The sequence below is a fragment of the Erinaceus europaeus genome, chromosome 14 (assembly GCF_950295315.1).
Source record: "Erinaceus europaeus chromosome 14, mEriEur2.1, whole genome shotgun sequence".
NCBI lineage: Eukaryota > Metazoa > Chordata > Mammalia > Eulipotyphla > Erinaceidae > Erinaceus > Erinaceus europaeus.
This window is the reverse complement of record NC_080175.1, coordinates 41404004-41417886: the sequence shown is the minus strand read 5'-3', so window position 1 is coordinate 41417886 and position 13883 is coordinate 41404004. Positions and strand designations below refer to the sequence as shown.

General features: G+C 53.2%; 1 protein-coding gene across 3 annotated transcripts in view; it reads left to right on the top strand.

Moving 5' to 3' along the window:
* Nucleotides 1–9501: 9501 nt before the first annotated feature.
* The window catches only part of ADCY1 (adenylate cyclase 1), a 99099-nt gene continuing 94717 nt past the window's right edge, over nucleotides 9502–13883 (top strand). For all 3 annotated transcript variants that reach the window (XM_060171570.1, XM_007536398.3, XM_060171571.1), the window contains exon 1: nucleotides 9502–10189. In XM_060171570.1, the coding sequence (XP_060027553.1) occupies nucleotides 9554–10189 (636 nt within the window). In that variant the 5' untranslated portion in view covers nucleotides 9502–9553. The remainder of the gene's footprint in view (nucleotides 10190–13883) is intronic.

Genomic DNA, 13883 nt, shown 5'->3' with positions numbered 1-13883 from the left:
ACGGGGACTGGCAGTGGTGCACCAGGTAAAGCACACATGTCACAATGTGCAAGGACCTAGGTTCAAGCCCTGGTCCTCACCTGCACGGTGGAAGCTTCCCAAGTGGTGAAGCAGGGCTTCAGGTGTCTCTCTTTCTCTCTCCCTTTCTCCGTCTCCTCTCTCAATTTTTCTTTGCCTGTCCAGAGTAAGTAAATAAAGAAATAAATTTTCAAAAATGGATGAATCAATAATAGAAAGAGGAAACCCAGGGTGAAACTTGAACTGGCTGTGGTCTAATGTAGCAGAGCAAAGGGAGGCAGTAGTGGGTGGGAAGGCACTAAGGACCCAGTGCAGGGGGATGGAGGAGAGTGGAGAAGGACTTCAGTTGGTGCTGGGAGTGGTGTGCAGATACCCATCATCAGGAGACAAAAAAGTGTATCCATGGATGTGACTGTCTTGTGAGTCATTATTTCCCAAATAAAGTTATTTATTTAGTTAGCTATTTGATAGGAAAGAGGGAAATTGGGATGGAGATGGGGAGATAGACAGTGAGAGAGACACACACATACACCTGAAGATCAGTCTTATCACTTGTGAAGTTTCCACCTTGCAGGGTAGGGAACATGCACTTGAACCCACATTCTTATACATGGTAATATGTGCACTCAACTGGGTGCATGACCACCTGGCCCCAAAGCAGTTTTTAAAAAAGGGTGTTGGGGGTAAGGTGGGGACTAGAGGAGGCATGTGTCAGGCCCAGGTTTGAACCCTAGCACCACATGGGAAGTACCATGGCACTAGAGGAAACCCTGGTGCTGTAATCTTTCTCCCTCTCCCTCTCCCTCTCCCTCTCCCTCTCCCTCCTCTCTCTCTCTCTCTCTCTCTCTCTCTCTCTCTCTCTCTCTCTCTCTGTGTGTCCGTTTTTGGATCTATGTATGGTACAGGGAACTACAATCACACACAAAGTCCTTGGTCTGCAATAAATAAATACATGATAAATCAATAATGAAATATGGTTGGGGAGACAGCATAATGGTTTTGCAAAATGATGGTCCTTCCTGAGGCTCTGAGGTGCCAGGTTCAATCCTCTGTACCACCATCAGCCAGAATGGAGCAGTTAAAAAATTAAAATATATATATATATATTTATATATATAGGCAGGATGCTGGTGCACTCAGTTAAGCACACATATTACTAAGTGCAAAGACCTGGGTGGGAGCCCCAGTTCCTCACGTGCAGAGGAGAAGTTTCACAAGTGGTCAAGCAGGTCTGCAGGGCTGTTGGAGTCTCCCCCCCTTAATTTCTTTCTGTCTTATCAAATAAAATAGAAAGAAGAAAAGAAAGAAAATCAGGAAAAATGGCTGCTGGGAGTGGTGGATTTGTATGATAGCACTGAGACCCAGCAGTAACTCTGGTAGCACAATAAATATATAAAATAAAATAAATAAAATAAAATAAAATAAAAATAAAATCAGGGAGAAAGACATAGTGGAGAGAGAACACAGCTGCCCTGGATTCTTCTCCCTGTCACCGTGATTTCTCCTGTCTCTTATTTCTCAGCCATCTATGAAACAAACTCCGAGCAGTCTATTCTGGAAGGTTCTGCCTCCTCCCTACTGTAGGAGTATAGGTGTGGAGATGGTCAGAGCTCAATGGCCTCGACTCTGGGTGGGAAGGTCCTCCCTCATCTCAGTTTCCCAGCTTGGTTGGACTCATGAGCAGCAGAGACACTGCTTCTGATGACATTGACACCACTGCCCTGTCTACCCAGCCAGCAGCAGACCTGAACTCAGGGTGTTTTTCCTGAGACCTCCTTGGTGTGTGTGTGTGTGTGTGTGTGAGAGAGAGAGAGAGAGAGAGAGAGAGAGAGAGAGAGAGGGAGGAGACCCATCTAGAGGCATCTGAGGGAGCTCCTGAGTCACAGCTATGTCCTCGATGTGCTGCTGGCACCACCAGTGGTGCAAGAACAAACAGAGAAGACTGCCCCATGGGGACTACTGGGGGGCAGGTAGAGCCAGCAGTTCAGGGAGCCTACTCAGGGGCCCTATTCCTGAAGACCAGCTGTTTCCTCTAGGGAGAGACACCTGTCAGGACAGACCCTGGGAACCAGGGGCTGGCAGCCCCCACCTCCACCCAGGACTGATATAGGCCCAAAGGAGCTCTAGGATGACAGAGTCAGGCTCCTGGGCCTGTGGAAAGAAAGTTCTCTTCTTTTGGAAAACATCCAAGAGTACTTGCAAGGAATGATGTTGCTTTAGAATTTTATGGGAAGAAATGTGGATGGACAGAGCTTGGAGATGGCAGTTAAAGTGGTGGCTTCCTGGGGAAGAGGTGGCTGGGGACATGGAGAAGAGACTTTTGGAAAGCAGAATGGGTGTGTCAGCTAGCAGGGCCTGGGCCAGGCCTCCTGGACTACTACTTCTTCTTCTTCTTCTTCTTCTTCTTCTTCTTCTTCTTCTTCTTCTTCTTCTTCTTCTTCTTCTTCTTCTTCTTCTTCTTTCTTCTTCTTCTTCTTCTTCTTCTTCTTCTTCTTCCTTTTCTTCTTCTTCCTCTTCTTCTTCCACTTCTTCTTCTCCTTCTCCTCCTTCTCCTTCTCTTCCTCCTCCTTCTTCTCTTCCTTTTATTTATTCCTCCTCCTCCTCTTCCTCCTCCTCCCTCTTCTTCTTCTTCTTCTTTTCTTCTTCTTCTTCTTCTTCTCTTCCTTTTATTTATTTAAAATTTTTACTAGAGCACAGTTCAGTTTGGTTTATGTTGGGGCTGCACATTGAACCTGGGACCTAGGAACCTCAGGGATGAAAGACTCTTACATAACCATTGTGCTATCTCTACTGGCCACTTGACCCACCAGGATGACAGAAACCATGGGGACACAGATGTGTGGTGGGGGAAAAGGCATCCCCACCCACCTGTCTTCAAGTCCTGCCCCAAGCCTCTGTCCAGTCTGCTGGAAACCACACAGCCTTTCACAGGTAGACCAACATAGCCCAGAGCAGGGAGTGGGGTGGGGTGGGCTGGGGCTGTGTAGGTGTGCTAGGGCTTTTGGTCCCTCACCCCTGTCTTTCCTATGGCCCAAGTGCATACACACCTGTCACATCTTTCTCTTTCTTTAATTTGTTCATGGAAACAGACAGAAATTGACAGAATGGGAAGATAGAAGGGGAGGGAGAGAGGGAGAGAGAGGGAGAGAGAAAGAGAGGGAGAGAGAGGGAGAGAGAGAGAGAGAGAGAGAGAGAGAGATACCTGTAGCCCTGCTCCAATGCTTATGAAGCTTCTCCCACCTCCACACACTGCAGATGGGGACTGGGGGCTTAAAGATGGGTCCTCAAGCCTGGTAACATAAGTACTCTACCTGATGTACCACTGCCCATCCTCCTGCTGTCCCTTTCTTTGGAGAACTCATGGCAGCTCTGATAACGTGTTCACAGGTGTGACTACTGGGCTGGTGTGCCCTGTCCCATGGGCTAGAATATGGCACAGTGCTGAGTGTTAAGTGACAAGAGCTGCCTGTGGAAAGTGGCTGTCACTGTAATCTGCTTCTCCCAGCCAGACCTGCTGCTAGCTGAGGGCATCTGGGCTGTGGAGGCACTGACATGTGGGGGCAGGGCAAAGCAGGCTCTTGGAGCCCCCTGCCTCCATCCTGTCCCATCCTGTCTGGTGTGGGGACAGTGGTGTGTGTAGGCTTGAGTGACTCCTGCTTTGTAGATCTGGTGGGGGGGCTGCATGTATCTTCTGCCCACTGGCCTACCACCCACTCCTTTGGCTGCTTGGGCTCTAGCACCCCTGTTCTGAAGTTCAGCCATCTGGGACATAATTCTGGAGTGAAGCAAACAGCATTAGCAATACCTGGATTGATCCATGGGGTTGGGGTAGGGGTTGTAATGCCTTGGTCAGACCCCTTAGGGGGAGGTGCTGTGGGTCTCAGGCTTCTGCCAGAGAGTGTGGCTCAAACCCAATCTGGTTTCTGGTGAAAAAAAGCAACTCAGGCTGGTGATTTGAAATACTACTCTGCAGTAAAAAAAAAAAAAAAAAAAAGGTATTTGTTATTTGGGATAAAATGGCTAGAACTGGAAGTGATGATGCTTAGCAAAATAAGAGTTGAAAGACAACTACCAGGTGGTTTCTAGATTCCATATATGAGTGAAACCATCTGGTAGTTGTCTGATGTTCCCAATTCAACCCCCGCATGTAGCGGTGTGTTCACTGACTTCTTTTTCTTCCCCCCTCTGTCTTTCTCTTTCTCAAATAAGTAAACCTTACAAAAAAAAAGTGGGGGGAAGGCAGGGACTACAGAAAACTTCCATGCATGAGGCTCTGAGGTCCCAGGGTCAGTCCTTAGCACTACCATGAGCCAGAGCTAAGCAGGGCTCTGTTCTCTTTCTTTCTTTTTGTGTATCTCTCCCACTAAAACAACAACAACAACAAAATCCTCCATGAGCCAAACACATCCCAAATAAGTCCACCAGGAAATGACCAAGCTTGGCTTGGGGAATGAGTTCAGCTATATCAGGGACACACAGCAGCCAGACCTCCTAAGGATAATGGCCCTGGTACATGTCAGTTGGCTTCCAGTCTCTCCATCTTTAAGGCAATTCGAGTCTGGCATTTGGTTACTTACCTGTAAGTGGCTCTGATGAAACCAGGCCTAGGAGACATTATTCCTGGCCGTTCTGCAGTCCCACAAGGTTCAGACAATCCACTTGCTGGCTCATTTCCTACAAACCACATGGCAGCGATATTTTAGCTCAAAATACCCACCGGAAACATGCTAAGAGTGCTTGTTGGGAGCCAAAGCTTAGGTAAGGTAAGAGGAAGCCAGTGGCCCTCCTGTGACAGAACCTTAGAGGTGTCCATGACTTCTGTAGTCTGTGGCTAACATGCTTTTGATTCTTGCCTTTTTCTTGAAATGTTGGGATGACCTTGCCCGCTCCTGTGGGCACATAACACTGTGTATACATAACACTGGCTTACAGTAGGAAGATCTGGATTCATTTTGTGCTGATCACAAGTGCAGATGCTGCCTTGGGGTGCTTCTTCTCTCAGGACCCCTGTGGCCTAGGGAGCTGCAACTGTGCCAATTCACAGAAAGGCTGAGAATCTTGCTCCAAGTCACAGATCTGGGTGGTGGGGCAATGCAACTCAGGCGCTGTATTGTTATTGTCCCCCTCCTCCTCCTCCCTGACGCCCCACCAGGGATATCACTGGGGCTAGGTGCTGACACTATGAATCCACCACAGCTTGGCAGCCACTCCCCCCTCCTTTTTTCTTTCTTTCTAATTTTATTTGATAGGACAGAGAGAAGTTGAGAGAGGAGGGGGAGATAGAGAGAGGGGAAGAAAGATAGACACCTGCAGATCTATTTCACTGCTCTTGAAATGTCACTTCTGTAGGTGGGGAGTGGGGACTCCAACCCGGGTCCTTGCATTTAGTAATATGTGCACTTAACTGGGTATACCACCGCATGGTGCCCTGGGCTCGAATTCTTATCTGTAACACCATATGGTATCCCCTGTGGGCACTCCAGGCAGGGCCCAGGCCATGCCTCCTTTGCTCCCATCTCCTATGATAAAGGAGAGTTCATAGGTTGATTTTCTTTCTTTCTTTCTTTCTTTCTTTCTTTCTTTCTTTCTTTCTTTCTTTTCTTTCTTTTTTTCTTTCCTTTCTTTCTCTCTCTCTCTCTCTTCTCTCTCTATCTCCTTCTCTCTCTTTCTTTCTTTCTTTCTTTCTTATTTAATAAGACACAGATTGAGAGAGAAGGGAAAGATAGATAAATTGACCCCTGCTTCACTGTTCATGAAGCTTCCCTCCTGCAGGTGGGGACTGGGCCTTGAACCTGGGTCCTTGTGTGCTGTAACATGTATGCTCAACCGGGTGTGCCATGGGACAACCCCAATATAGTGAGCTGAGAGCCAGGGCCCTCTGTGGTTGTGATCCTGAAGAGATATGTAAATGATAAGCAGTCAGAGTGGGCCCAGCAGGGTTCCAAGAGCTGCTGCTGGTCTCACAAGTAGGGAGAGGATGACTCATCCACCAGGGGGACAAGAGGCCAAAGTTGTGACAAACATCAGTGCTAAAGTTTGTGTCCTTCCCAAACATCAGGGCACAATTTGCCTGACAGTGGGGTCCTTCCACCTGTTCACCTCTGATGGGGAGACAGCACTCCCCCAATGTGAGGAACTACCTGTTGTGATGCAAACAGCCCCTATACTCTTATAGCTCCTCCCTATCACAGAGACAGTCATCCAGTAGAAGCCTCTCACTAGCTTGCCAGCGCCACTGTAACAGAGTGACACCAGCCACTTACGCAACCAGAAGAGTGTTGTCTCTCTCAGTCCTGGAGGTTGGAAGTCCAGGTGTAGGGCAGGTCACACACCCTGGAAGGTGTGCAGGACCACCTCTTCCAGGCCTCTTTCCTGACTTCTGCCAGCTCCTTGGTTTGGGTCCAAATTTCTTCTTTTCACAGACTCTAGTCACACGGGGCTAGGACTGCAAAGCGTCACCTAAACCGGCCCCTAGTTTTCAGATTAGCCAGTCTTTAGAGACTTTTCCATTTCAGATCCTTTTCCAAGCTACTGAGGGAGGGTTGGGACTTTAGTGTGTGAATTTGAGAGATGGGAAGCAAAATTCAGCTGATGGCACCTATGGAGAGCACAGGGTGCAAACTTCACTGTGTCTCAGAGGCGCCATGTCCCTTGGTTAGAAGATGTTTGCTTACAGTCAGGTCACCAGAAGAACCACAGACAGTTCTGGGGACAGTTGCATGCCACAGGCCAGAACAACTTGCTTCCAGGTTGGCACTGGGCGGCTAGAATTAGAAGGCTCTGGGTCTTCACATCCTTTTGACTCTGGAAGGTCCTGAGAAGTTGATGCCATAGAGCTGGGCAGTATCACACCCAGTGGAGTGCACACATTGCCATCCACAAGGATCTGGGTTTGAGCCCCCACTCCCTATATGCAAGGGGGAAGCATCATTAGCAAGGAAGCAGGGATACAGGCATCTCTCTCTCTCTTCCTCTCTATCTCTTCCTCCACTCCCAATTTCTTTCTGTTCTGTCAAATAAAATAGAAAGAAAAAAAGAAGAGTAAAGGCGATGGTGGGCATGAAAAACACCTTCCAGGTACCTCACACTGCACATTGCATATTAGAGAGAGCATGTGTGGTAACGGGTCAAGAGAGACAAGCACCTGCTAAGGCCATCTCCATCCCGATACACACCATTCCAGGCAGGCTCTTCAGAGAGTGGTTGGACCTGACCCTGCCTATTAAATTTGCTAGCTGAGTGAAGCTTTGAGAGCATACATGTGGCCAGAGGGCACAGTTCACCTGGAAACTTTGTGCCCAGGCCATGTGGTCCTACTTCTTTCATTCTTATGTAGTTAAATCAATGTTGGGCTATAATTCATGACATGGGAATACACCATAACATCTCGCCAAAGCAGGCACTACTCAATGCTTGGAGAGTTCAGCAGCCTTGAGTACCATTAAGGGACAGGCAGGAGAGGAGATGATGGATGATGGCACTTTGCCCAATAAGTCACACATAGGGCTGGGATCTCCCTGGCACTGGCTGCCCTCCAGAGGCCTCCAGTTCCTAGAGAGAGGAGACTAAGGAACAAATGACCAGATTAAGAGTTGGTGAGAATGAACTTCAATGGGGGCTGCAGAGACTGCACAGAGAGTTGTTCCAGGATTGGGGGGGGGGCGTGAGTAACTGGTGGTTGATAAATATAAGTTAATGTTAGCTGTGGGTGACACAGAGTAGAAACATCCCCTGGTCCTGGATAAAGACTAGGGATCACTAGGTTAAAACCATCCGGGCCAATACATGATCATGTGGGATCTATACAAAAACAAGGACTAATTTGAGAAAGTTGAGACATGGGTCAAATGCCCAGGGAGGGGTATGGGTGGGTGTGACAGTGACTCAGTCCAGAATCTGGAATCCCCAGGGCACCTCGGTAGCAGACAGAAGGCTGGGTCACCCTGATTCAACCTAGGCATCTGGGTATGGGTTGGGGAAGAGCCTCCTGCAGAAGGGCTAGTTCTCTGCTCCTGACCATTTCCTAGGACTCCCAGTTCCTGATAGGACTTGCAGAGGATGAATGAGACACAGCAGGGCGGTGAAGGGAGAGGAGAGGCAGGAGTTCTAATAAAGTCCTACTGTTGTGTCCTTTCAAGTCAGCCACTTACCTGGGGTTCTTCTGCAGGGATGGGGACAGAGGCACCTTCCCCAGGGGCCACTGTGAGTACCAAAGAGATAATACACTTGAAGAACCCTCCTGCCCCAACCCCCCCAAAAAAGTCCTCTTGGACCATGTGAGAGCAAGCAGTGAGACCTGAGTGCAGCTGTGTACAGCTGTGTCCACATGCTTCTTCCTGGGACAGGTCATCCTTCTAGCAGCTTCCCCCTACTGCCCCCACTTCCTGGGCTGTCTGCAGCCCATCCCCTTTCCCTTCCAGCCCAGGCCTGTGGCCACAGCCTTGTGCTTCTGTCCCCAGAGACCTCCTCAGCACAGTGACCTGGCTCCTTGGCTCCCAAGAGGCATGGCCTACTTCAGGTGTACAAGTCTCTGCACCCCTATTCCCAGGCTTGGGGTGGGGGCACTCAGCTAGTAGGTACCTCCCAACCTCTCTTTTGTCCCAGCTTCCCTGTCATGGCCAGGGTCTGGAGGTGCCCAAGGCAGGACCCACCCACAGTCTGTGACCTGAAGGGGCTGGGTAGGGTGGAGTGGGGTTCCAGCTACAGGCTGATACTGTTCTATCTTCTGGTCCCTGAGGCCCGTGGGCATCTCCTGTCCACCTCTTTGGAAGTTGGTTCTGGATAGTGGGGTAGGTGAACTGAGAGCCTGGGGGTTTTAGTGGTAAGTGTGCAGGGTGGGGAGAAAAAGGAGGGGACACATGGGCAAGATTGCATTCACCACCCCCTCCTGGGGGATCCAGCTTCAGAATTTCAGAACTTTTATTATTTATTTATAAAATATGTCATTTATTTTAATGGGAGACAGAAGAATACATAGAGTCGAGAGCACTGCTCAGCTGTTCGCTCTGGCTTAGGGTGATGCAGTGGGCTTAACCTGGGACCTCAGAGCCTCAAGCATGAGAATCTCTTTGCACAACCATTGTGCTGTCTCCCCCGTGCCTCTACTATATTTTAATTAACCAGAGCCTTGCTCAGCTCTGGGAAATGGTGGTACAGGGCTTGAACAAGGGACCTCAGAGCCTCAGCCATAAGGATCTTTTGCAGAACCATCTCGTTGTCTCCTAGCCCTATTTCAGTATTCTTACACTCCCTCCAAGGCTAGTTAGGCTATTCTGTCAGGGCGGGAAACTGAGGCTGGCAGGGCTGAGCAGGGTGACCAGGCCTCGCAGCCACGTGGAGCTGGAGCTGGGGGGCGCGGAGCTGGAGGCGCGCTCAGGGCTCGGCGGCGGCGCAGTGCGCAGGCGCGGCGGGCTGGCGGGAGGGACCGGCTGGCAGGGAGCGCGCGCGGGTGCCGGCGCCCCCACTCGCCGCCGCCGCCGCCGCCGCTCCCGGCGCCCCGGCCGGCGAGGGGGCCGCGGCCCTGCATGGCGCTGAGATGGCGGGGGCGCCGCGCGGCCCGGGCGGCGGCGAGGCGGGCGAGGCGGGCGAGGCGGGCGAGTCGGGGGGCGCGGGCCGGGCGGCGGGGCGCGGGCTGCGGGCGTGCGCTGCCGAGTTCGCCAGCCCCGAGCTGGAGGCGCTGTTCCGGGGCTATGCGCTGCGGTTGGAGCAGGCGGCCGCGCTCAGGGCGCTGGCGGTGCTGAGCCTGCTGGCGGGCGCGTTGGCGCTGGGCGAGCTGCTGGGCGCGCCGGGGCCCGCGGGCGGCCTGGCGCGGGGCTCGCACCCCGTGCACTTCGTGCTCTTCCTGGCGCTGCTAGTGCTCACCAACGTGCGCTCGCTGCGGGCTCCGCAGCTGCAGCAGCTCGGCCAACTGGCGCTGCTCTTCAGCCTCACTTTCGCACTGCTGTGCTGCCCGTTGGCGCTTGGCGGACCCGCGGGGTCCCGGGCCGGGGCGGCTGCCGGCCCGGCCGCTGAGCAGGGCGTGTGGCAGCTCCTGCTGGTCACCTTCGTGTCCTACGCGCTGCTGCCTGTGCGCAGCCTGCTGGCGGTCGGCTTCGGGCTGGTGGTGGCCGCCTCGCACCTGCTGGTTACCGCCACCCTGGTCCCGGCCAAGTGGCCTCGGCTCTGGAGGACGGTGAGTGTCGCTGTGTGCTGCTCCTTTTCCTTCTGGGGGCCGGGGAGGGCGGAGGTGCCAGGTGCGCTCCCACCTGCTGGGCCCGTGGGGAAACTGAGCACCTGGGGGGGGGGCGTTCAAGGTCACTTAGGCTGCCGGGGTGAGCATTGCTCTGCTTGCAATGTATAGAGCGCCCATGGGTGTGGAGTGGACACCCAGGAGACCCGCGTGGGCACGGCCTGGGCTGGCCCAAGGTCAGACAGCTGGGGCGCCCCTGGGTCGCCCCCACGCAGGAGGTACAGAAAGTGGGTGTGGGGAGCCAGAAGCCTAGCCAGATGCGAAGCACAGGCTTGGAAAGCTGGCCAGGGGCTCCTTGAATTTTCCAGCCTGGAGGTGGGGAGGAGACAGACCCTGCTTTGGCACCCCAAAGTTGTCTGGGATCCAAAAGACTGGTCCTCCAGAGTCCTGGACTGTGTGCCTGCTGTGACCCCTCTGGGACTTGCTGCACTTGAACTTTGTCATTGCTGCCCTTTCTTCCCAGTGGGCAGAGAAGAACGTGGTCAGGACAAGGACACCACCACTAGCGCCCCAAGATGCTGTCTGCTCAGCACCTTGGAGGCTGTGGGCGGGTGTCTGCACCCCCCCTTCAGTCTGGAGCTTGGAGCCCCCTGCAAGGAGGATGCAGCTTCTGCTTTTTGCTGGGTTTGGTGGGAGGGGGTTGGAGTCACGTGGGGTGGGGGCAGCCCAAGAAGGTGAGGTGAGGAAGGCAGAACAGAACAGGAGTTCTTGGGGGAAGAATGACTGGTGTGTGTGTGTGTGTGTGTGTGTGTGTGTGTATGTGTGTGTGAATCAGATGGGGAAAACTGGGGGGACTTCCCTCCAGATGGAGACTACAGAGAGCAGAGGGGGTGCACCCAGACAGGATTCCCTACGACAGTGCCTGGTCACTGGGCCACAGGACACACAGTGCAGGTCAGTGCCTGGACCTGCATTTTGGGGTCCCAGAGAAAGTCTGTGCTAAGGTCTGGGGGGAAGGAGGAGGACTCAGAGGGGGGTGGGGAGAGAGAGGAAGGATGTGGGGTGAGATTTGCAAGGAGAGATAAAGGCTGGGGGGCCAGGGAAAAGGTCCAGAGGGCTGCCTGCCTCCAGGAGGAGTGAGGAGAAATGGGGACCTCCCTCCTCCTGTGGGAACCCTGTCTCCCTAGGAGGCTCCTCTCTGCCACCCCCTTCAACCCTGCCATGCATTTGGTCTTCAGAGCCAGACCCCTGTGGTCAGGACAAGCTCTCCATTGAAGCCATGCTGAGCTTGGCACACCAGGGGCTCAGCAGGAGAGACTATGCCTTCCTTTTTAAAAAAATGACGTTTCTCTGTAGTCTCACACCACTGCCATTAGAGAATGAAGGGAGTGAGTGAAAGAGAGAAGAGTATGAGGGGACCGGGCGATGGTGCACCCGATTAAAAGCACGTAGTATTATGCTCAAGGACCCGGGTTCAAGCTCCCGCTCCACACCAGCAATGGGGATGTTTCATAAGTGGAGAAGCAGGTCTGCAAGTATCTCTATCCCTCTCTATATCCTCTTGCCGGCTCAATTTCTCTGTCCTAGTGAATAAAATAAAAATAAAATAAAAAAAAAGGAAAAAATGACCTCTGGACGTGGTGGATTCGTAGTGGCAGCAAGGATCCCAAGGGAAGCAAAAAAAAAACAAACCCAAAAACAATGTGAGGATGGGGGAGGGGCAGAGAGAACCTCCTCTTCCCAGCCTGGTTATTGTGGGGAGGGGGCGGTGCCCACCTGGGAACATGGATTTCTACAGAGCAGACATGTGGGCCCCTCTGTCGTCACCACCCTCTCTAGCATAGTGGGACTCCCTTCACTGAGCCCCACCCAGCGCCCATCTCTCTGTAAAATGTACCAGGCTCCCCTGCAGAGCTGCAGAATGCAGCATCCTCCTCTTGGAGAAAGCACAGATTCACAAGCTTCTGCCACTTCCCAGCTGAGCAGTGACATCCTCCTGGGAAGCTCAGGTTCCAGTCCAAATACGGGCCAGGTGGCAAGGACACAAGCAGATGCCAGTGCCCAGAGACATCGCCCCAGGGGTTCTCCCTCCTAATTGGAAAATTCTGGGAGTCTGTGAAACCCGCCCCAATGAGCTCTCTGCCTTTGGTGCCTGAGCGGGAAGATGGCCCCGGGTTTCTGCTGCAGCACTGTCCCTGGCCCTGCTTTCCGGCCACCTGCCATCCTGTCTGTTGTGTGGCTTCCTCAGCTGGAATTGGGGGAGGGGGCAGGCAGAAGGCTTGCTGGGTGTGGGGAGATGCCCTGAAGACCCCTCAGAGGCAGCCCAGAGGCAGCCAATACAGGAGATGCTGGGAGAGCTTGCTCTGGAGAAGGGGCCCCAGGTTATGTGTAGGCTTCCCAGGGAGACTTGGGGTTTCTTGCCATGTTCTATACCTCCCTGGGGTGCAGGACTAAGGGTCCAGTGAATGTGTTTGGGGGTTATATAGAACCCAGGCACAAGGAAGTGGGGGAGAGCCCACAGAAAGCGGGGTGTGGGAGTAACCTCACAGACAAAATCTGGGGGGGGCAGTGTTCCACCCTCTTTAGAGAAGGTGTGCCTATTGCTGCTCCTGTCCTGCAGGGCAAACGATGCTTATTCACACCCCAAAATTGCTGACCAGTGTGGGTTCCCTCTGCCTTGCCCATTGACTGAACCTGAACTATGCGTGGGAACTTCTTTCATTCAGCCAAGCCAGGTGTCAGAGCTGGGTGCATCGTACCTGTGAGCACCTGAGAGGGTTATGGGGACATGATGGAGGTGTGTGTGCAGGGGTGAGGGCTGTAGGTAGCCTAGGGAGGGGGCCTAGGCAAGAGAAAATTTAAGGCTTGTGACCTGGACTTCCTCATTGTGGTACTGCCTTAGAAAAGTTTAGGGGGTGTTTACAACTTGGAGGACACCAGCTTGGGGGCTGGGAGGGGTGGAAATAGAGACAGGATGGGGAGATCTGGTGTGGGAGCCAGCTAGCTTGTGCTTGGGGAACAGTTGCTGCCTGGGGGTGATGATGGGGGAGGAGGGTACCCACCCCCACCCTCAGGAGCCCTTGGCCCTGCCCTTGCTGGTTCAAGGCAGCCTCCCCATGGATGGCTTCATTCCTCAGGCCCCAACTGCCTGCTTCCTGCTGGGGGAGAGGGTGCTAGGGTGACTGATATTGATGTTCTGGGGGTACATAGCTAGGATCTGGGGCAGTGTGTGGAATGTATATTTTCAGTTTGGTAGCCCCGATGGAGGATGATGGTAGTGGCAGTGATGGGGGTGTAAAGGAGGAGTGGGGCTGTGGGGACCCCCTTACCCACCCCTGCAGAGACTGGGGAGCTTGGTGGGAGGGCCTTGAGGCAGCTCTGGCTTCCCTGAGACATGGCTCTTCCCAGTGGGGTCCAGGTGGGCCCTGACCACGCCTTTATGCCATCATGGTGTCACACACCCCCTTCCAGGCAGTGGGGTGTCTTCAAGGACTACCTCTCCCCTCCACTTCTTGCTCCCCACATCCTAGTCCAGCCACTTTCCCAGCTGGGCCCTTCCCCATCCCCCCTTTCTTTCTGGCCTCTCTCACCTTCCTTCCTCACTCCCTCAGCCAGATTCCTTTGCTACCCCTCCCCTAGCTTGCTGCCCTTCCTCCACCCTGCTCCTGGGCTACTGATGCTGCTCTGTTCTGGGCCT